This window comes from Pan troglodytes, chromosome 1 (genome assembly GCF_028858775.2).
Source record: "Pan troglodytes isolate AG18354 chromosome 1, NHGRI_mPanTro3-v2.0_pri, whole genome shotgun sequence".
Classification (NCBI taxonomy): Eukaryota; Metazoa; Chordata; class Mammalia; order Primates; family Hominidae; genus Pan; species Pan troglodytes.
In genome coordinates, this window is record NC_072398.2 from 97947944 (window position 1) to 97971128 (window position 23185).

The 23185-nt window shown below is 46.6% G+C and overlaps 2 protein-coding genes across 16 annotated transcripts in view; both read right to left on the reverse strand.

The window, feature by feature from the left end:
- Positions 1-704: 704 nt before the first annotated feature.
- PSMD4 (proteasome 26S subunit ubiquitin receptor, non-ATPase 4) lies at positions 705-13455 on the reverse strand. 4 transcript variants are annotated; one of them, NM_001137557.1, is made up of 10 exons: positions 13346-13454; positions 5877-6017; positions 4150-4264; positions 3266-3352; positions 2950-3018; positions 2575-2790; positions 2072-2180; positions 1745-1876; positions 1597-1664; positions 705-1011 (listed from the first exon to the last, which is right to left on the reverse strand). In NM_001137557.1, the coding sequence occupies exons 1-10, from the start codon at positions 13369-13371 to the stop codon at positions 841-843; spliced, it is 1134 nt and encodes a 377-aa protein (NP_001131029.1). In that variant the 5' UTR covers positions 13372-13454; the 3' UTR covers positions 705-840. The 4 variants fall into 4 exon arrangements, with proteins under 4 accessions (NP_001131029.1, XP_009428520.1, XP_054512644.1 ...); XM_009430245.2 differs by having other exon boundaries at positions 724-1011; positions 2063-2180; positions 13346-13455; XM_054656669.2 differs by lacking the exon at positions 5877-6017 and having other exon boundaries at positions 724-1011; positions 13346-13418.
- A 5142-nt stretch (positions 13456-18597) lies between these two features.
- Positions 18598-23185, reverse strand: part of PIP5K1A (phosphatidylinositol-4-phosphate 5-kinase type 1 alpha) — a 50911-nt gene continuing 46323 nt past the window's right edge. For 11 of the 12 annotated variants that reach the window (XM_009430373.5, XM_009430384.5, XM_054655765.2 and 8 more), the window contains 2 exons: positions 21182-21227; positions 18605-20278 (listed from right to left, as the gene is read on the reverse strand). In XM_009430373.5, the coding sequence (XP_009428648.1) occupies positions 20276-20278; positions 21182-21227 (49 nt within the window). In that variant the 3' untranslated portion in view covers positions 18605-20275. Of the gene's footprint in view, positions 20279-21181; positions 21228-23185 lie in introns of all 12 variants that reach the window. The other variant, NM_001137558.4, reaches the window with a different exon arrangement.

Sequence of the window (23185 nt, forward strand, 5' to 3'; positions counted from 1 at the left end):
TATTTAAACAGTATAATATAAAGTCTCAAGGTAAGGTTACTTGTAGAGTGGATTTTATGCGTGTACACTGAGAGGAAAACGCCAGCAGGGTGTTTAGGACAGCAGAGACTCAGGAGACAGCATAACTGATGCAGGGAGGTGCTGGCAGGAGGGAGGGAGCCAGAACTTCCTGCCTCATGGCCTTGACTCTCTGTAAAGATGTCAGGCTTCTGTTGAGAGTGATGGGGGAGTAGAGGAAGGTATAGTAGTTGCTACAAGGAACTGACTTGCAGGGCTGAGCAGAGTCACTGAAGGCAGCTGACCAATGGGAAACTACTGTTTGGTGGTGATTCAACTCCTGGCGAGACAGGTCTGAGACAAGTTTGGATTTTGATCCTGGTTCTGCCTCTTCATTAGCTAAATATCCTTGGCCAAATAACCTAAACTTGCTGAACCTCAGAAGTCCACATGAAAAAACTGAAAAGGTTGAGTACCATTCCATGCTTGGGGTTCAGCTGTGTGAGTGCAGAGTAAAAGTTATTGGCAAGAAGGTGGTTTAAATAAGGTCTTCGTTCATTAGAAATGGAAACCCGGCTCCTGGGCCTGTAATCCCAGCACGTTAGGAGGCCCGGACAGGTGGAAACAGAGACATGGAGAACTCAACAAGGAAGGCTCTCCTTCAGGCCAGGGGCTCCTCCCCTCTCTCACACTCAAAACCATCAATATTTGAAGCAAAAAAGGAAAAAAAGTTGCCAAGCTTTATTTAGGCTGTAATGGTTACAGATAACACACATCTAACCCTATATTCCATGCTTCCCATGCAGTCCCCTAAGCAGACTCAGCTACCCTTTCCCTCCAGTCTCACTTCTTGTCTTCCTCCTTCTTGTCCTTCTTGCCGTCCTTGGTGGCCTGGGAGGCCAGGGAGCCCATAGCATTTCGAATGGCTTCATTGTTGGGATCCACACCTGGGAGGTTCTCTAGGACACTCTGAAGGAACTCGGGGTCCTGCATCACGTCGTAATCATCCTCCTCCTGCAAACAGGCAGTGTGAGCTCAAGGGAGGGTATGGAGCGGCAGGAAGTAAGCAGGTGTTAAGGACAGGAGCATGCCGCTGCCAGAGGCCCCCTGCCTTCTGACTGTGTGGGGATCTGGGCACCTCTGGTCGACGTAAGGAAAGGACAAGTCAGCAAAATCCTTTATACAGCATGAATGCAGTTATTACTAACCAAATAGAGGGGCCTGCTGAGAACTCTGTTAATTGAGCTCTGAGGAGAAAAACAGATGCCATCACATTGAGGTTTCCTGCTCTCAAGACACCCAGTTCTCCTTTTTCTTTTTCCCAGACCCTCTTTTTTCCCTCCTGGGAAGACATCCTAGAGAACTGCCCAGGCTGCTCCCACCAGCAAGAAAGGAAAATTACAGAACAAGAGGACATTTCTCCAACTCTGACCATTAGCATTGCTACCTTAGCAAGGTTTACACGTAAGAAATGCATATCCATGTGTTTCCCTCTGCTCCTCAAAGGACTTAGCTATGGTAGAAATGCTCCCAGCCCCAGAGGGATGAGGATCTAAATTCAAGGACTTTAAACCTGATGGGGGCAGGGTTGGGTCTCACCTTGGCTGGCTCGGATGTGTCCATAGCTGAGCTGGCATCAATGTCTGCTGATTCCGCCTGGCCAAACTCTGAGGAAGAGAGGTCAGTCTGTTCAGTTACACTTCCTCACCCCAACCTCTGCCTAGGCATCACCCAGGCTCTGGCTCACCTGCTCCCTGCAGGGACATCTGCATGGCATAAGCAATCTGCTCTTCCTCAGTCATACTGCTTAGGTCAGGAAGCCCAGTGCGGCCAAACTCTTGCTGGCTGATGGTCATCTTCAGCAGGGCATCGTCTGAGTCTGGGAAAAGGAAAAGAGGAGCAGGGTAGAATTGGTGCCGTATCCACACAGGCCAGCCTCCAAGGCCATTCCTAGCCCAGCCCTCCCACATATTCCTACCCTGTCAGACCTCCACACTCTCCCTGCAGTGCCTACACCCAGCTTTCAATGTTTAGCATCCCGCAGTCCCAGGACTTCGGATTCCACCTCTTTCACCTTCAGTCCCAGTAGTAGCAATCCCGGCCTCAGCAGCAGAAGCTGCAGCTGCCCGCCGGGCCTCCTCCTCCTGCCGCTGCCGCTGCTCTTCCATAGATACACGAAGGGCCTGGTGAAGGGCAGGGCATAATCAGGGCTCCCCTGCCCTCACTCCTACAGGGAGCTGGGAAAGTCAGTTGGGGTGTGGGAAAGGAACATAAAGGGGCAGCTTCTGGTTTATCACACAGAGAAGAAGCTGGAGGGATAAGCAGTGGTACGGGATTAAAAAGTAAGGACTTGGGAGAAGCCTCGGTTTTCATCAGAAGTGAACAAGAAAGCATCTGACACTGGTGCCCCTAGAGATCAGACAGAATTATAGGGAAGAGGCGGCAAAAGGAGGTCTTGGAAAATAAGTGATTGGTAGTGTCTAGGACTGTCCAGCCTGATAGAAGCTCTGTGATGTGTGTGCCAGAAGAGAACAAAGAGGGACCTCTGGACTCTACCTGGGGTCAACATTTGCTCACCAAGGCCAGCTCAGGATCAGCACTGGGATCTACTCCAAATTCAAAGTCACTGGCACCAAGACCCAGCATGGCACCACCTTCACCAGCCAAAATCGGAGAACTGATGAGAGCATCAGCCAAACTGGGCCCAGGAGGCACTGTCACCAGATGAGAACCGGTTCCATCTTTGCCATTCAACGTGTTTACAAAGGCTGTCAGCTTTTCTGTGTTCACCTCCTGGGGAGGAAAGAACACATGACGCCCTTCTTCAGGCCTTGCTCCCTGTTCTTTCCCATTTCTGCAATACTCTGCCACAGTACCCGCACTCCTCAGGGTTAAGGACCATTCTGTTTATGACCAAATTAAGTCAATGCCCTCCAATCAGTCCCTACTCACCTCTTCCCCAAAATTGATAATGTCAACATTTACTTTCTCCTTCTTGAGGCGTTTAGCCAGTTTCACCAGCTGGGAAGAAGGGAAGAAAAATCAAGAAATCTGTTCCATACTCGAGGGGGGAAAGGACCCGCCACATAAAAGCATACAGAAATCTATTGACCTCCCCAAGGTCCTCCAACAGAATCACTGAATTCTCCACATTCACCTTTCCCCAAAGTGATGAGCCTGATGCCTCTGCCAGGTTCTCCTGAGGGCTGGAAGAACCTCAGTCCCAAACATGGGCTCCCCACATTCCCCAGCTGCCACTTGGACTCACATCCTTCTCATTGTCCTCCACTGGGCTTCCCACAAAGGCAATGATGCGCATCTTGTGATTCTTGCCTTGTCGGTGCTTCAGAGCCAGCTTGTAAAGGGAGAGGAAGTTCTCAGAGTTAACCAGAGGAATCACTCAGCTCTTTCCTCTGTCACTCGGTTCCCTTTTTCTTACAGTTTCTTTGTACCTGAAGTACACCATCTACCATCATGTTCACACAAGATTTAACACCCCCACCTCCTCCCTTTTTGCTATGACTCTCTGTGCATAAAGAAGGGAGGTTAATTCTCTTTCTTTTTTTTTTTTTGAGATGGAGTCTCGCTCTGTCGCCCAGTCTGGAGTGCAGTGGCGTGATCTCAGTTCACTGCAACCTCCACCTCCCGGGTTCCAGCGATTATCCTACCTCAGCCTCCCTAGTACTGGCTAATTTTTATATTTTCAGTAGAGATGGGGTTTCACCACGTTGGCCAGATTGGTCTTGAACTCGTGACCTCAGGTGATCTGCCTGTCTTAGCCTCCCAAAGTGCTGGGATTACAGGTGTGAGCCACCGCGCCCGGCCTTTTTTTTTTTTTTTAGAGAAACAGGGTCTCACTATGTGCCCAGGCTGGTCTTGAACTGCTAGCCTTCAGCAATCCTCCTCCCCTGGCCTCCCAAAGTGATGGGATTACAGGCATGAGCTACCACGCCCAGCCTTAATTCTCAATTCTAGGGATTTTTCCCTTCACAACCCTCAACTACCCTGGGATTCATCCCCCATATCCTTTCTACTCCAAGTTAGCTTTCTCTTGCTCTGGTCCTAGCTCAGGATTCCAGGGGAGAAATGAGTATGATGGAGGCAGGACCTCAGAGCAGGGAGGAAAGGTCCAGGGAACCCAGTAGGACTCACATGGGCCACGCGGATGCCCGTGCAGAAGGTGATCTTGCCCTTGGGTTGGACAGTATGTAGCTTGGACAGGATACGGCCAGTGTCTGGGGTGAGTGTAGTCAGCACTTCACAGTCACTGGGATGTAGGAAAAGCATTTCAGTGAATTCAGGTCAGCACAAGTACCTCTAAACTGTGTCTAACTTTTATTTATTTATTTTTTAGACGGAGTCTCGCTCTGTCACCCAGGCTGGAGTGCGTGGCGTGATCTCGGGTCACTGCAAGCTCCGCCTCCCGGGTTCACGCCATTCTCCTGCCTCAGACTCCCAAGTAGCTGGGACTACGGGCACCTACTACCACGCCTGGCTAATTTTTTGTATTTTTTTTAGTAGAGACGGGGTTTCACTGTGTTAGCCAGGATGGTCTCGATCTCCTGACCTCGTAATCCGCCCACCTTGGCCTTCCAAAGTGCTGGGATTACAGGCGTGAGCCACCGCACCTGGCCTGTGTCTGACTTTTCTTTAAAGACCTGGATAATAACCATTATTTCTATTCTAATTGTAATCTCTATTCTTCTTTTTTATTTTTTGAGACAGAGTCTCGCTCTGTCACCCAGGCTGGCGTGCAGTGGCGAATCTCAGCTCACTGCAACCTCCGCCTCCCGGGTTCAAGTAATTCTCGTGCATCAGCCTCCTGAATAGCTGGGATTACAGATCTACACCACCACGCCCGGGTAATTTTTGTATTTTTAATAGAGACGGGGTTTTGCCATGTTGGTCAGGCTGGTCTCGAAATCCTGACCTCAAGTGATCCGTCTGCCTTGGCCTCCCAGAATGCAGGGATTACAGGCGTGAGCCACTGTGCTTGGCCTCTATTCTTCTCAATCAAACATCTAGTATTTAATGGAAACCAAGCACAGAAATAATTAAGTGGCTGGCTTTGTAAGAAAGCTGCCCTCTACTTCCAAATGTTTTCCCCTAACTCCTTTTAAAGGCTCACAGGGCCCTGAGAATCCACCAAAATAACGATGCTAATTTGTATCTCTCCTGTCTTCTCCACCTCCAGACCCATTCTCCCAGCTAACAGTATGTACACTGGAGTGGGAGGCTACTCATTTAAGAATTATCAGTTCCTAAAACAAAACACTTTCAGGGTAAAAGGATGAGTGATATATGCCCAGGGGCTCTGATCCAAAAATTACTTTTTTCTTTTTTTTTGAAATGGAGTCTCATTCTGTCGCCCAAGCTGGTGTGCAGTGGTGTGATCTTGGCTCACTGCAACCTCCGCCTCCTGGGTTCAAGCGATTCTCCTGCCTCAGCCTCCTGAGTAGCTGGTATTACAGGTAGCCACCACCATGCCTGGCTAATTTTTGTATTTTTAGTAGAGACAGGGTTTTGTGCTGTTGCCCAGGCTGGTATCAAACTCTTGGGATTACAGACATGAGCCACTGTGCCCAGCCCAAAATCACTTTTCACTGACTTTAAAATATATTATGAAATTTCACCCCCTACCCTAGCCCTGCCCAACAAACAATAAAAAGAAACAGAAATTTCACCCCAGGAGATTTAGCTTCCGTACTACATTAAATTCAGGTTAATACAAAAAACAAGTTGCTATTGACATTTACACTAAATAGTGCAGAAGGCAGTCTAGGAAGGTGATGGGCAAAAGCAGCTTCATGGAATCTAAAGAAGAGTAGCATGTAACAACCACCCACCTACTGAGTCCCCTCCTCCTCTGTCCCCCATACTTAGCCAGTGTGATAAGGCCCACGTTGTTCTCAGGGTTGCTGCGGGTCTTTGAATGACAAACTATGTTGACAGCATCCTGCTGGGCCTGCAGCCTGGTGGGCAAGAAGTCTCCATTCCGCATATACTCACTGTTGTCCACACTGTCAGATTAGGGTTGAAGGACAAGAGAGAAGAAATGTAGAAGTTTTCCAAAACCTTCTCTCCAGTTCCAGAGGCCCCCTATAGCAGCAGTCTTCATAGCGTCACCTGTAGCTTTTTTTCTTTTTTAAATATACAGATGATCAAGCCTTAGCCCACATTTATTGACTCAGAATAACCAACGAGGAATTTTTTTTTTTTTTTTTTTTTGAGATAGGGTCTTGCTCTGTCACTCAGGCTGGAGTAGAGTGGTGCACTAATGGCTCACTGCAGCTTCCACCTCCTGGGCTCAAGTGATCCTCTCACCTCAGCCTCCCAAGTAGCTGGGACTATAGGTGTGAGCCACCACGCAGCTACCTTTTAAATTTTTTTTGTAGAGACAGGGATCTAGCTATGTTGCCCAAGCTGGTCTTGAACTTCTGAGCTCAAGAGATCCTCCTGCCTCCACCTCCCCAAGTGCTGGGATAACAGGTGTGAGCCACCTGGTGCCCAGCCGAAAAAATTTTTAAATCCTTACAAAATGATTCTGATGAGCACCAAAGGTGGTGATCTACTGATGAACCACAGCAACTTCTTACAAGCTGCACTTAAGTGCTACTAAGCTTTGTCATGGATAAATACTCTAAGTCTGCCATTAAATGGCAGTAATCCAAATATAGGAAATGAAGAAGGTAACTTAAAAATATCTATAGCTGGGCGTGGTGGCTCATGTCTGTAATCCCAGCACTTTGGGAGGCCGAGGCAGGTGGATCACCTGAGGTCAGGAGTTCAAGACCAGCCTGACCAACATGGAGAAACCCTGTCTCTACTAAAAGTAGAAAATTAGCTGGGCGTGGTGGCACATGCCTGTAATCCCAGCTACTCAGGAGGCTGAGGCAGGAGAATCACCTGAACCCAGGAGACGGAGGTTGCGGTGATCACACCATTGTACTCCAGCCTGGGCAACAAGAGCAAAACTTCGTCTCAAAAAAAGAAAAAGAAAAAGAAAAAAAAATCTATAAAATAGGCTGGGCACAGTGACTTATGCCTCCCAAGTGCATCCCAGCACTTTGGGAGGTAGAGGCGGGTGTATCACCTGAAGTCAGGAGTTAGAGACCAGTGTTGGCTAACATTGTGAAACCCCGTCTCTACTAAAAATACAATAATTAGCCAGGCATGGTGGCGCACACTTGTAGTCCTAGCTACTCAGGAGGCTGAGGCAGGAGAATTGCTTGAACCCGGGAGGCCGAGGTTGCAGTGAGTCAAGATCACGCCACTGCACTCCAGCCTGGATGACAGAGTGAGACTCCATCAAAAAAAAAAAAAAAAAAAAATCTATAAAATAGGGCCAGGCATGGTGGCTCACAACTGTAATCCCAGCACTTTGGGGGGCCGAGGTGGGCAGATCTCTTGAGCTCAGGAGTTTGAGACCAGCCTGGCAAACATGGTGAAACCCTGTCTCTACTAAAAAATATAAAAGTTAGCCGGGCGTGGTGGCAGGCACCTGTAATCCCAGCTACTCGGGTGGCTGAGGCAGGAGAATCACCTGAACCTGAGAGGTGGAGGCTGCATTGAGCCGAGATCGTGCCACTGCCTCAAAAAAAGAGGTCTATAAAATAACACACACTTGGCAGCACTGAGTGCAGAAAAGTACAATGCAATCATCTCATTAAATGCTTAACAGCTGAACTGAACGGTAAAAATGAGGTTTTGTGGATCTGAAGTCTCACCTCTTAGATCCCTGCAACTTTTCATGATCTAAAAGTATCCAGCTAATGTGAAATATAATCTCGAGTTTCCCAAAGACCAGAAGAAGGCAGGTAAGTGATGCAGTTATATAAGCTCCTGTAAGGATCAATTCTTGATGACCTCTGAGGTCCCTGAGAGCTCTAATAGTTAAGGTTCTACCTGTGCTAATGGACGGAAGCAGTGCCTTAGATGAGATACCTCATTTCTTTCTTTCTTTTTTTTTTTTTTTTTGAGACAGAGTTTCGCTCTTGTTGCCCAGGCTGGAGTGCAATGGCTCGATCTCGGCTCACCGCAACCTCCGCCTCCCAGGTTCAAGCAATTCTCCTCCCTCAGCCTCCTAAGTAGCTGGGATAACAGGCATGCAACCACCATACCCGGCTAATTTTGTATTTTTAGTAGAGACGGGGTTCCTCCATGTTGGTCAGGTTGGTCTCAAACTCCCAACCTCAGGTGATCCACCCACCTCAATCTACCAAAGTGCTGGGATTACAGGCATGAGCCACCACACTTGGCCCTCATTTCTTCTTTTTAGAATTTTATCTATTTTTTAGGCTGGGCTTGGTGGCTCACGTCTGTAATCCCAGCACTTTGGGAGGCTGAGAAGGGAGAATCGCTTGAGCCCAGGAGTTGGAGAACAGCCTGGGCAACACAGGAAGACCCAGTATCTACCAAAAAAAACCACATTTTTTATTTATTTTTTATTTTATAGAGATGGAGTCTCACTTTGTTGCCCAGGCTAGTCACAAACTCCAAGACTCATGTAGTCCTCCTGCCTTGGCCTCTCAAAGTGCTGGGATTACAGGTGTGAGCTACGGCACCTAGCCAAGACATCTCATTTCTATTGGCAAGCAAAATGTGAGCCTGGGGCAATTTTTTTTCTTTAGTATGCTTTGTTTGGCAATAAACCAAAAATGGTAAAGAGAGGTAATTAAGAAGTTACTGGAAAACAAGTATTAATAGAAAAGGGAATATATAGGTTGAGTACACTTAATCAGAAACTCTTGAGATCCGAAATGCCCCAAATCAGAAAGTTTTTGAGTGCTGACATGATGTTCAAAGGAAATTATCACTGGAACACTTCAGACTTCCAGATTAGGGATACTCCGCTGGTTAAGTATAATGTACATATTCTAAAATCTGACAAAAATCCAAAATCTGAAACACTTATGGTCCTAGCCATTTCAGATAGGGAATACTCAACCTGTCTAGGGTAGTATTCAGGCACAGGTTCAAGCGCAGGCACAGGTTCAAGCGCAGTCACAGCTCACTGTAGCCTCAACCTCCCAGGCTCAATAGATCTTCCCACTTCAGCTTCCCGGGTAGCTGGGACCACAGGCGTGCACCACCATGCCGGCTAATTTTTGTATTTTTAGTAGAGACGGGGTTTCACCATGTTGGCCAGGTTGGTCTTGAGCTCCTGACCTCTGATGATCCGCCCACCTCAACCTCTCAAAGTGCTGGGATTACAGGTGTAAGCCACCGCACCTGGCCATTTCACATATTTTTTTGAGACAGGATCTTGCTCTGTCACCCAGGCTGGAGGCCAGTGGTGAAATCATAGCTCACTGTAACCTCAAACTCCTGGGCTTAACCCCTTCTCCTGCCTCAGCCTCCTAAGTAGCTGGGATTACCGCCAAAACCTTTATTTTAAAAGAGAATACAGGCTGGGTGTGATGGTTCATGCCTGTAATCCCAGCACTTAGGGAGTCCAAGGAGGGAGGCTCTCTTGAGCCCAAGAGTTCGAGACCAGCCTAATCAATATGACAAAACCCCATCTCTACAAAAAATACAAAAAATAGTTGGGCATGGTGGTAAGTGCCTGTAGTCCCAGCTATTCAGGAGGCTGAGGCAGGAGGATCACTTGAGCCCCGGAGGTCGAGGCTGCAGTGAGCCAAGATCACACTACTGCACTCCAGCCTGGGTGACAGAATGAGACCCTGTCTCCCAAAAAAAAAGAGAAAAAAAAAAAAAAACACTCGAAAAGGGTAATACAATGGCACATGTGCAAGGCAGTCACATCAACAGCAGGTTCCCCATGATGCACTACATGGGGCCAAGAACTATGTGCATACTGCCACAAAAAGAATAAAATACCTTGGCTGGGTGTTGTGGCTCATGCCTGTAATCTCAGCACTTTGGGAGGCTGAGGCTGGCGGATCACCTGAGGTCAAGTGTTCGAGACCAGCCTGACCAATTTGATGAAACCTCATCTCTACTAAAAATACAGAAAAAAATTACCCGGGCATGGTGGCACGCACCTGTAATCCCAGCTACTCGGGAGGCTGAGACAGGAGAATCATTTGAACCCGGGAGGTGGAGGTTGCAGTGAGCCGAGATGGCGCCACTGCACTCCAGCCTGGGCAACAAAAGCGAGACTCCATCTCAAAAAAACAAACAAATAAACAAACAAACCTAGGAATACAACTAACCAGGGAGATGAAAGAGCTCTACAATGAGAATTACAAAATACTGCTCAAATAAATCAAAGAAGATATAAACAAGTGGAAAAACATCTCATGCTCATGAATAGGAAGAATCAATATCATTAAAATGGCCATACTGCCGAGCATGGTGGCTCACACCTGTAATTCCAGCACTTTGGGAGGCTGAGGTGGGCAGATCACTTGAGGCCAGGAGTTCAAGACCAGCCTGGCCACATGGCCAAACCCCATCTTTACTAAAAATACAAAAAAAAAAAAAAAAAAAAAAAGCCAGGTATGGTGGCGGCTGCCTGGAATCCCAGCTACTCAGAAGGCTGAGGCACAATAATCACTTGAACCTGAGAGGCAGAGGTTGCAATGAGCCGAGATCACACCACTGCACTCCAGCCTGGGAGACAGAGCAAGACTCTGTCTCATAAATAAATAAATTAATTAATTAAAATTGGCCATTCTTCCCAAAGCAATTTACAGATTCAATGCTACTCCTATCAAACTACCAAAAACATTCTTCAAAGAACTAGAAAAAACTATTTGAAAATTCATATGGAACCAACAAAGAGCCAGAAAAGCCAAGGCAATCCTAAGCTAAAAGAACAAAGCTGGAGGCAACTTTACCCAACTTCAAACTATTACTTAGGGCTACAATAACCAAAACCGCATGGCACTGGTACAAAAACAGGCACAGAGACCAATGGGACAGAATAGAGAGTCTAGAAATAAAGCCGCACACCTATGACCATCTACTCTTTGACAAAGCTGACAAAACAAGCAGTGAGGAAAAAGAGTCCCTATTCAATAATGGGGATACTGGCTAGCCATATGCAGAAGATTGAAGCTGGACTCCTTTCTTATACCATACACAAAAATTAACTGAAGATGGATTAAAGACAATGTAAAACCCAAAACTATAAAAATCCTGGAAGACGGGCCAGGCACAGTGGCTCACGCCTATAATGCCAGCACTTTGGGAGGCTGAGGCGGGCGGATCACCTGAGGGTGGGAGTTCGAGACCAGCCTGACCAACATGGAGAAACCCGGTCTCTACTAAAAACACAAAATTAGCTGGGCGTGGTGGCGCATGCCTGTAATCCCAGCTACTAAGGAGGCTGAGGCAGGAGAATCGCTTGACACGGGAGGCGGAGGTTGCGGTGAGCCGAAGGTTGCGGGGAGCTGAGATTGTGCCATTGCACTCCAGCCTGGGCAATAAGAGCGAAAAAAAAAAAAAAGTGGGCAAAGGAGCTGGGCACAGTGGCTCAACGCCTGTAATCCCTGCACTTTGGGAGGCTGAGGCGGGTGGATCACCTGAGCTCAGCAGTTTGAGACTAGCCTGGCCAACATGATGAAACCCCGTCTCTACCAAAAATACAAAAAAGCTGGGCGTGGTGGCGGGCACCTGTAATCCCAGTTACTCAGGAGGCTGAGGCAGGAGAATCACTTGAACCAGGGAGGCGGAGGTTGCAGTGAGCTGAGATGGCGCCACTGTACTCCAACCTGGGCAACAAGAGCAAAACTCCTTCTCAAAGAGAAAAAAAAAAAAAAAAGTGGGCAAAGGACATGAACAGACATCAGACACTTTATTTTTATTTATTTATTTATTATTTATTTTTATTTTTATTTTTATTTTGAGAGGGAGTCTCACTCTGTCGCCCAGGCTAGAGTGCAGTGGCGCCATCTCGGCTCACTGCAACCTCCACCTCCCGGGTTCAAACGATTCTCCCACCTCAGCCTCTGGAGTAGCTGGGACTACAGGCGTCCACCACCACGCCTGGCTAATTTTTGTATTTTTAGTAGAGATGGGGTTTCACCATGTTGGCCAGGCTGGTCAGTAACTCCTGACCTCAGGTGATACACCCACTTCAGCCTTCCAAAGTGCTGGGATTACAGGCCTGAGCCACCGCCCCAGCCAGACACTTTTCAAAAGACGATATACATACAGCCAACAAGCCTATTAAAAAAACCTCAATATCACTGATCATTAGAGAAATGCAAATAAATCAAAACCACAATGAGATACCACCTAACACCAGTCAGAATGGCTATTACTAAAAAATAAAAAAATAACAGATGCTGGCAAGGTTGCGAGAAAAGAGAACACTGTTATATCGTTGGTGCAAGTGTAAATTAGTTCAATCACTGGGAATCACTTGAACCAGGGAGGCGGAGGCTGCAGTGAGCCAGACTGGGCCACTGCACTCCAGTCCGGGAGAGAGAGCAAGACCGTCTCAAAAAAAAATTATTCATCGTTTATCTGAAACTCAAATTTCACTGGGCATCCTGTATGTTATCTGGCAACGCTAAGCTCCCCCGAGAAAATAAAAAGAAGAAATCTCATAGGTGCCTGTTTCACCCAATTGGTGATTTGTGTTCGTCAACTATTCTGTATTACATTCAGTGATTACACTTAGAAGGAACTCTTGAAACCCTGCAAAAATTTATGTCCTCCTCTTCTAATGTGACTCGTAATAGGTACTCAGCCCAAGCCTGAAACTGACAAAGAGAGCTACCTCACCGGATAAAGCCTTTGTGTCAGACAGCCGTGGGTTTAAATCTTGACTCCACCACTTAACTAGCTGTATGATTTTGGACAAATCACTTAAAATCGCTGAGACTCGGTATCCTGAACCGTAAAATGGAGAGATAATTTACCTTAAGGTGTGGTTGTGAGGTATAAGTGAGATAAACAAAATGACTGATACATAAAAAGCAATCTGTAAATGGTACCTTTGAAGATGATACAGGGAAAGGTAATGAAGTTAGGAGACGAGGGAATGGGGAGAGGAAGGGATTAATAATCTATTTTCCTAATAGACGTTATTTTGCAAAGAAAGGAGGGCAGAAAACTATTACGATGAGTCCGAAAAGCAGAACTGTAGCTAAAGACAGACCCGGGCTGCTCTAGAGAAGACGGCGCTAGAACAGAGAAAGGAAGCAGGAATGACCAGTCAATGACCGTCCCCCTGGGGGTAACAGTGGTAACCCGGGACTATCCGCCACTCCAGGGCCCCGGGATGACTCAGGGAGTCCAGCGGGCTCCTTACCTCCGGGGCCAGGGCCGCCTCTCGCCCATGAGCCCCCGGCCCCCACCCCAGGCCCTCCCTGCCTTGGCGCTACACGCGCCCGAAACCCAGCTCTGCCCCTCCTGCCCCGAAGTAGCTCCTCACCACACCATAGTGCTTTCCAACACCATCTTGCCACCTTCCTCCCTCCCGACCGGTTCTCCGGGACGGCCTAACAACAACTCCTCCAATTGGCCCGTCGCTCTTCACCAATCACAGACCTCGGCTTGGCCAGCTGCTTCCGCCTCCGTCCCCCACGTTGCGTTCTGGGAGTTGTAGGTGCCGCCAAACAAATTTGTAGGCGTCTTGAGGGTAGTTGGAGGGAATCGCGGTAACACAAAAAACAGGATCTAGCCTCCACTTTCCCTGCCATTGCAGTTCTCAGTTGGGGTTTCCCGCTGGCCGGATCTCAGGGGAGCTATGGAGGAACCTTTGAAAGTGCTGTGTCGATTCCGGCTTCGTCATTTTAAAAAAGTGTCGGGATCGGCCGAGCGCGGTGGCTCACGCCTGTTATCCCAGCACTTTGGGAGGCCAAGGCGGGCGGATCACGAGGTCAGGAGTTCGAGACCAGCCTGGCCAGCATGGTGAAACCCTGTCTCTACTAAAAATACAAAAAATTAGGTGGGCATGGTGGCGCACGCCTGTAATCCCCGCTACTCGGGAGGCTGAGGCAGGAGAATTACTTGAACCCGGGAGGCAGAGATTGCAGTGAGCCGAGATCGCGCCACTGCACTCCAGCCTGGGGGACAGAGTGAGACTCCGTCTCAAAAAAAGAAAAAAAAAAGTGTCGGGATCGCTAATGACTTTCTACAGCCCTCAGTTCCCTGTAGAATTTTAATTCAACAAGCCCTTATACCCTTCAATTGAATTTATTTGTATATTTATCTCCTCCCTCGTTTAACTAAGGGTGGGCAACGTGCCTTTTTTTTTTTTTTTTTTTTTTTTTTTGAGACGGAGGAGTCTCGCTCTTTCACCCAGGCTAGAGTGCAGTGGCTCGATCTCGGCTCACTGCAACCTCCACCTCCTGGGTTCCAGGGATTCTCCTGCCTTAGCCTCCCAGGTAGCTGGGACTACAGGGGCATTCCACCATGCCCGGCTAATTTTGTATTTTTAGTAGAGACGAGGTTTCACCATGTTGGCCAGGCTGGTCTCGATTTCCTGACCTCAGATGATCCACCCACCTCAGCTTCCCAAAGTGCTGGGATTACAGGCGTGAGCCACCACACCTGGCCGGCAACGTGTCTTAATCTTTACAATTCCCTAAGCCCAGTACAGAGCCCGGAAAAGATTTGACAACTCAATTATATTAACTAATCTGCCAAAGAACAAACCACTAAACCGTTTTGGTTAATCAAAAATTACATTCAAGGCCTGATGCAATGGCTTAGGTTTTATAATCCCAGCGTTTTGGGAGGCCCAGGGAGGAGGATCAACTCAGGCTAGGAGTCTGAGACCAGCCTGGACAACACAGCCAGACTCCGTCTCTACAAAGTTTTATTGTTTGAGACAGGGTGTCGCTCTGTTGCCCAGATTGGAGTGCAGTGGCCTGATCTCGGCTCACTGCAATCTCCACCTCCCGGGTTCAAGCCATCCTCCTGCCTCAGCCTCCTGAGTAGCTGGGGCTATAGGTGCATGCCACCAAGCCCAGCTAATTTGTTTTTAATTTTTTGATGTGGGAGGATGGCTTGAGCGCATGAGTTCGAGACCAGCGTAGGCAACATAGCCAGACCCCATCTCTGAAAAAAAAAAAAAGTCTCAAAGTGTTGGGATTACAGGCGTGAGCCATCACATCAGCTGGATATTTGATATTAAGCAATTTTTTTAGGCATGATAATAGTGTTAAAGTTATCACCATTATAAAAGTAGTCTTTATTAAGGGTTATATGTTGTATTCATAGATAAAAAAAGTATATGAAGTTTGGGATTTAACTTAATCCTTTGGAAGAAACAAATAGTTTTGGTTTTTGAGACAGGGTCTCAAAGTAAAACAAAAGAGACAAGGTCTCACTGGGCTGGAGTGCAGCAGTGGTGCAATCATACATAGCTCACTGCAACCTCTAACTCCTGGCCTCCCATCTCAGCCTCCGAAAACTGGGATTACAGGCTTGAGCCACTGCACCCGGCCACACTGGTCTTATTTATGTTGATAATTATTGAGGCTGGGTTATGTGTACATAGTGGTTCACCATACTACTCTACTTTTGGTTTGGAAATTTCCATAATGAAAAAAAGAAGGCCAGCTGGGCACGGTGGCTCACGCCTGTAATCCCAGCACTTTGAGAGGCCGAGGTGGGCAGATCACTTGAGGTCGGGAGTCCGAGACCAGCCTGGATACCCCCGTCGCTACAAAAAAATACAAAAATTAGCTGATTGTGATGGTGCCAGCCTGTAGTCCCAGCTACTTGAGAGACTGAGGTAGGAAAGTCGCCTGAGCCCAGAAAGTCAAGGCTACAGTGAGCTGAGATTGCTCTGGGTAACAGAGCAAGACTAAAAAAGAAAACCAAGGCTGGGAAATCTCAGCCCTTTGGGAGGCCGAGGCGGACGGATCATAAGTTCAGGAGATCGAGAACATCTTGGCCAACATGGTGAAATCCCATCCTACTAAAAATACAAAAATTAGCCGGGCATTGTGGTGGGTGCCTATAGTCCCAGCTACTCTGGAGGCTGAGGCAGGAGAATCACTTGAATCCGGGAGGAAAAGGTTGCAGTGAGCCGAGATCGTGCTATTGTACTCCAACCTGCGCGACAAGAGTGAAACTCCGTCTCAAAAAAAGAAAAAAAAAACTAATAAAGAATGAGACTTCATCTCTGAATACATCTCAGAATAGCTGAGATTGACATGCTTAAGGGTAAAATATCAGACCAGATGACGATTTCCAACTTTATTATCCTATGATTTTAATTTCTCTTTTAGTTAGAAGTTTTACACTAATAGACCCTACTTGTATCTGAATATAAATTAGAGCATATAGCTAGAGAATAAGCACTAGTCGCTGCTCACCGCTAGAGGGACCCTCTGATCATAAGAGGATTATCTACACCACCCATTCAGTAGTTTTGAGTACACTCTGAGTGACAAGGTCAGGGATGCAGAACATTTATGCCTAAAACATGTTAACCTCCAATTCCTATTAGGGAAAAAAGTTTTCTCCTTATCCAGACAAAAGGAGGACTGGCTGGGGCTGTGGGAAAATCAAATTCAAAACTTTGAGAATCTGGGCCGAATGCGGTGGCTCACGCCTGTAATCCCAGCACTTTGGGAGGCCGAGGTGAGCGGATCACTTGAGGCTAGGAGTTTGAGACCAGCCTGGCCAACATGGTGAAATCTGTCTCAAAAAAAAAAAAAAAAAAAAGAAAGAAAGAAAAAGAAAAGAAAAATGAAAAGAAACTTTGAGAATCCCCCATTCCTCTTCCAATCCAAGTACTTGCTTTTTCTTTCTTTTTTTTTTTTTTTTTTTTTGAGATGGAGTGTCACTCTGTTGCCAGGGTGGAGTGCAATGAATGGTGAAATCTCAGCTCACTGCAACCTCTGCCTCCTGGGTTCAAGCAATTCTCCTGTCTCAGCCTCCCGAGTAGCTGGGATTACAGGCGCCCGCCACCATGCCCGGTTAATTTTTTTTTTTTTTTTGAGAAGGAGTTTCACTCTTGCTGCCCAGGCTGGAGTGCAAGGGCTCAATCTTGGCTCACCGCAACCTCTGCCTCTCAGGTTCAAGCGATTGTCTTGCCTCAGCATCCCAAGTAGCTGGGATTACAGGCGTGCGCCCACCACGCCCAGCTAATTTTTTGTATTTTTAGTAAAGATGGGTTTTCTCCATGTTGGTTATGCTGGTTCTCCCTGTTGGTCGAACTCCCAACCTCAGATGATCTGCTCGCCTCGTCATCCCAAAGTGCCGGGATTACGAGCGTGAGCCACCGCGCCTGGCCTAATTTTTGTATTTTTAGTAGAGATGGTGTTTCGCATTGTTGGCCAGGCTGCTCTTGAACTCCTGGCCTCAAGTGATCCACCCGTCTTGGCCTCCCAAAGTGCTGGGATTACAGGTGTGAGCCACTGGACTAGGCCAATCCTCTGTTTAATTCTGATGGAACTTTGTTAGTCTCTCAATTATTTTGTATCACATCCTATTGGGGCAAAAAATATTTCAGGGTTCCCAATATTGCCTCTACCTATACCTATTCCAATATTCTCATCATGATCTCTTCCTTGTTCTCAAAAACAGACCATTCTCATGCATGTAGGTCCTTGTGCTGAAGTGAAACATTCTCTTAACACTTCTTACGCACCTAACTGCTAATTTTTCCCCCTTTTATGTTCTGTGCCACCTTCAGAGAGCTTAAGTAGCTGTCTCACATATAACATATTGTTTTTGTGATTTGTGTTCCTCCTGGAAACTAGAAACTTTTGAAGGACAATTATTTCTTTGATCTCCATTTACTCCATGCATTGCTCATTAGCTGCTATATAAATATTTGGAGTGCCCTTAACAAGACAGGGAATAGTGGTATGAAAAGCAGCTGTTTGCTTAACTGCTTCTCTCCAAAGGTTCCCTATCTTCATGCCTCAGAATGAGCCTCATCGCTCCTACTTTTTTTTTTTTTTTTTTTTTTTTGAGACAGTCTCACTCTGTCGCCTAGGCTGGAGTGCACTGGCGCAATCTTCGCTCACTGCAACCTCTGCTTCCCAGGTTCAAGCAATTCTCCAGCCTTGACCTCCAAAGTAGCTGGGACTACAGGCGCATGCCACCATCCCCTAATTTTCAATAAACGGGGTTTTGCCATGTTGGCTGGGCTGGTCTCGAACTCCTGACCTCAGGTGATCCACCTGCCTCCACCTCCCAAAGTGCTGGGATTACAGGTGTGAGCCACCGCGCCTGGCCCGCCCCTACTTTTTTGTCTAGTTTCCTATCAAAGGAGCCTTAGCTCAACCTCATAGAAGAAAACAGTTAAAGAAAGCAATCTCTATGATCTTCTAAGAGTGACGCCCTAGGGCCAGGTCAAGAGAACGAAAGGGAGGGAATCACTAGGGCCAGCTAACCTCAAACTTACTTTTCCCACTGTCCCTCTCCTTTCCTCTTAACTGAGTAAAGTGAGTTTTGAACCTCAAATCCCTGTTAAATTGGGTTGCAACCTAGGCAAGAGACCTACAGTAATTCCCCTCATATTCATTCACTGCTTTTCCTCGTGAAGATAATGGGGTTGCTGAGGAAGAGGATATAAGGACATAAAGCCTTAAGAGTGAAGCTGGAGTGTTGCAAGCTGGAAAGTATGCAGCCTTTGTTTAGGGCAACATGAACAAAACTGAGCCTGGGTGGTGGAGTAGGAGGGTGAGCAGATGGTATATGAAAAAGAATCAGAAAAAATAAGAGGTCTAAATAACTGATTAAAGTTTATTACATTAAAACCATATATCACTTTTATATTGTATTTGCCATTTCTGAACAATACAAAGTAGAGGCAAATAGTAACACTTAATAAAAATGTTGCTTCCCCATTCCTTTCCCTAAGACCCAGCCCTCCCTCAAATATTCCCTCCCACCCCTAACAGAACTCTGTCCTTAATAAAACACTTAAATACATCATAAATAGTAAATTATGAAAAAAAAATAGCAAGAATTCTTTCCTTCTTGTAAAAAACATGGCAGCAAAGACAGGCAGCCAGAAACTGGCTGGGGGTGTCTAATATAGACAGTTATTTGGGGTATCGGCTAACATATTATCAAGGCAGGGTGGGATAGAGAAGGGATAGAACAGGAATTCAACAATCTGCCTGAGATACCAGGCCCCCTTCTTCCCCTGACAAGAGTGGAAGGATCAGATGGAAAACCACAACTCTTGTAGACAGGGAGGAGAGGGCATATGTAGCCCCCATTTCCAACTTCCCTGCATGAAGACAGGGGGATAGGACATATGGCACAGCAATGACCTCACCAAGGCAAGAATCTGCTGTCTCCCCATGAGTTTAAGAAAATATTTGCTGGCCTCACAGATATGGACTGTCTGTTAAACAGACAGAGGTGTCCCCTCTTTACCTTAGCTCCACAAACAGAAGAACACTGTTGGAAAAGATGAGAAGAGCAAAAAAAATCTCCTCTGGAGAATGATCTAAAATTCATTTGGTAAGTCTTCACATTTAGAAAAACAACCAGAATATATTTCAAATTGCAAAATAGTAATAATTATTATAGCCTGGCAGTGAACAGGATTCTGCCTAGGAAGGGCTATGATCTCCCAGCCCATGGCTGCCTCCTGTTTTAACAAAAGGGATAAAGATTACCCCATGTCCCACTCTCTTCATTCCTTCAGCCTTAAGAAATTCATCAAGAGAGGAGGAGTTTAAAGAGGAGCTGCTTCTGGCAGAGCAATCACTACTCTTCTCTTCATAAACACCATGGCTCTTCTGAGGGAACTCTACGAATAGGCATCTTGTCAACACTTCTGGAGTTCTGATCTGAAAATGGCTTGAAATTGTGTGCTGTGTGCTTTTTCCTTTTTTCAGGAAAAAAAAAAAAAAAAGAAGAAGAAAGCTGGGAGGTGGTTAAACACCCTTACCCCCAAAAACCTTTACAGAGATTACAGGAGTATTCTTCCAGGAGTCAGAGAGAAAGAACTAAGGTAGGGATAATGTGCCAGCTAGTCTGTCCTGAGGAAATTAAGAGTCCGGTTCCTGGTCAAAGACGAGGGGAAAGAAAGCTGCCAAGTCCAGCAATCCCATTTCCAGCATGAAGAATGGGGGTCTGAAAAAAACTCAATAGTGGAGGCAAAGGGTTGGCCAGTTGAAAATCCGTACCACCCAACTCTGGAGTGGAGGGGATGCTGCGGTCCTCAACTCTCTGAGGCACTAAGGCCCATTCATGAGGAAGAGGAAGGAGAGAAGGTTCTTCTTCAGGAAGAAGATGGAGGAGCAGCTCCCCTCACTTCTATTACACTCCTTTTTTGATGACCAAGTAGAAGAAAATTCAGCATTGCTGGGGCAAGGGCTGACATCTTGGGATCACAGAGATGGCAGAATCTTGTTCCAGGTCTTCTGAGGCTTTGCGCTTACTGAAAAGGGAGAGTGTAAAGTTAAGGATGTGGAGTATGAGATTAAGCAGAAATGGAATTCAAGCGTTAAGAAGTTTCTATTTCAGCCTCAGCCTCCAAGTATGAGGTACCAAAAATCTTTTTTAAAAAACAAGATGGCGGCCACGCACGGTGGCTCACACCTGTAATCCCAGCACTTTGGGAGGCCCAGGCAGGTGGATCACGAGGTCAGGAGATCGAGGCCATCCTGGCTAACACGGTGAAACCCTGCTCTACTAAAAATACAAAAAATTAGCCGGGCGTGGTGGTGGGCGCCTGTAGTCCCAACTACTCAAGGGGCTGAGGCAGCAGAATGGCGTGAACCTGGGAGGCGTAGCTTGCAGTGAGCCGAGATTGCGCCACTGCACTCCAGCCTGGGTGACAGAGCGAGACTCCGTCTCAAAAAAACAAACACGATGGCTGGGTGCAATGGCTCACGGCTGTAATCCCAGCACTTTGAGAGGCCAAGGTGGGCAGATCACGACGTCAGGAGTTCAAGACCAGCCTGTCCAATATGATGAAACCCTGCGCCTACTAAAAAATACAAAAATTAGCCGGGCGTGGTGGCACGCACCTGTAGTCCCAGCTACTCCGGAGGCTGAGACAGGAGAACTGCTTGAACCCAGGAGGCAGAGGTTGCAGGTGAGCTGAGATTGCACCACTGCACTCCAGCCTGGGCAACAGAGTGAGACGCCATCTCAAAAATAAATAAATAAATAAATAAATAAATAAGTACAAAATAAAAAAAATAATAAAAAATAAAAAACAAGATTTAGGAGGTACCCAGATCCTCTAATCTTGCCAATTAACTTCCTGCTCCAGGCCATCAGTGATCCTCTTTATACCTTGCAAAACGTTCACCTCCTACACATCCCAGATACTCACATGGGTGAACTCTGACTCTGCAACTTCAAGCTTTTCCAAGGTTGTACTAACAGGAGAAAAAAAATGGAAGCAGAGAGAAAAAGAATTAGAAGACAACAACAAAGGACTCTCCTTTTAAATCTCATACTGCTTCTCTAATTTTCACTTCAGAATCAATTTAGAATTTGGAAAGAAGAGGCTGAGAAGCTACTAGATTTAGAAGCACACTGTTTTAATTAACCATATTTAGCTTCTTGAATACTATAAAATATTTCCCAGTACCCTGCCCTCTTCTGTTTCAATCTCCAGGTGTGGTAGGTACCCTCTAAGATTGCCCCCAATAATCCCTGCCTCCTGAGATCCATGCCATTGTGTAATTCTCTCTCAAGTGTGGGCTGCATTTAGTGATTCTCTTCTCATGAACAGAATGCAGCACAGGAGATGGAATGTCAATTCTGAGATTAGATTACAAAAATACTGTATCTTCTTCTTGGACTCATGCTCTAGCCCCTGCTTGCCTGCTCTGAGGAAAGCCAGCTCCTATGCTATGAGTTGGCTATGGATAGGGCGATGTGACAAGGAACCGAATACTGCCAACAACCATATAAGTGAGCTGAGAAGCTGATCTTCCCTCAGATAAGCTTTTGGACTAATAGCTTGACTGTAATCTCGAGAGAACCCGAGCCAAAGGCATCCAGCTAAGGTACAGAAACTGGGATAACAAATTTTTGTTTTCTTTTTGAGACGGATCTCGCTCTGTCGCCCAGGCTGAAGTGCAGTGGCACTATCTTGGCTCACTGCAACTTCTGCCTCCCGGGTTCAAGCAATTCTCTCGCCTCGGCCTCCTGAGTACCTGGGATTATAGGCACAAATCACCACACCTGGCTAATTTTTCTATTTTTAGTACAGATGGGGTTTCATCATGTTGGCCAGGCTGGTCTCGAACTTCTGGCCTCAGGTGATCCGCCCTCCTCGGCCTCCCAAAGTGCCAGGATTATAGGTGTGAGCCACCACACCCAGACTGAGATAACAAATGTTTGTTTTCAACAGCTAAGTTTGGGGGTAATTTGTTACACAATAATAGATAATACAGATTTTTGTACCTGGAATTGAGGTGCTGCTGTAACAAAAATCTAAAATTTGGGGGTGGTGGCCTGGTGCAGTGGCTCATGCCTGTAATCCCAGCACTTTGGGAGCCTGAGGCAGGCAGATCATCTGAAGCCAGGAGTTCAAGACCAGCCTCAGCAACATGGCAAAACCCCGTCTCTACCAAAAATACAAAAATTAGCCAGGCGTGATGGTGCACGCTTGTAATCCCAGCTCCTCGGGAGGCTGAGGTAGGAGAATCGCTTGAACCTGGGAGGCGGAAGTTGCAATGAACCAAGATAGTGCCACTACATTCTAGCCTGGGTGACAGAGGGAGACCCTGTTGGCAGAGACTGCAGTGAACCAAGATCGTGCCACTGTACTCCAGCCTGGGCAACAGAGTGAGACTCCATCTCGAAAAACAAAAACAAAACAAAACAAAACATTGGGGGTGGCTTGGAGGAGCATTTTAGTGAAAAGGTAGTGTCCTGAATATGCTGTTTATAGAATTTTGGACTTAAAGGGGGTTACCAGTGAGGGCTTAAAGTGAGAAAAATTTTATTGGAACTTGAAGGAAAGGAGATGCTAGTAAGGCAGCAGCACAAAGTTTAGCAACAATGTGATTTGTGATTATGTGAAAAGTAGAATATGTGCCTAATGAATTGGACAATCTAGCTACGGAGATTTCCAAGCAAAGTCCTGAAGGTGCCACCTGGTTTTCTCTTGATGCTTATAATAAAATATAGGAGAAAATAAAGAAATTATGGGAAGGACTATTAAACAAAAATGCCAGAACTTGATAAGTTTTGAAAATTCTAAGCCTCTCCAGAGAGCAAACAATGCTAAAATTAAGAAATGGCAGGCCACATACGGTGGCTCACTTCAGGAGGCAGAGGGAGGAGGATTGTTTAAGACCAGCCTGGTTAACACAATGAGACA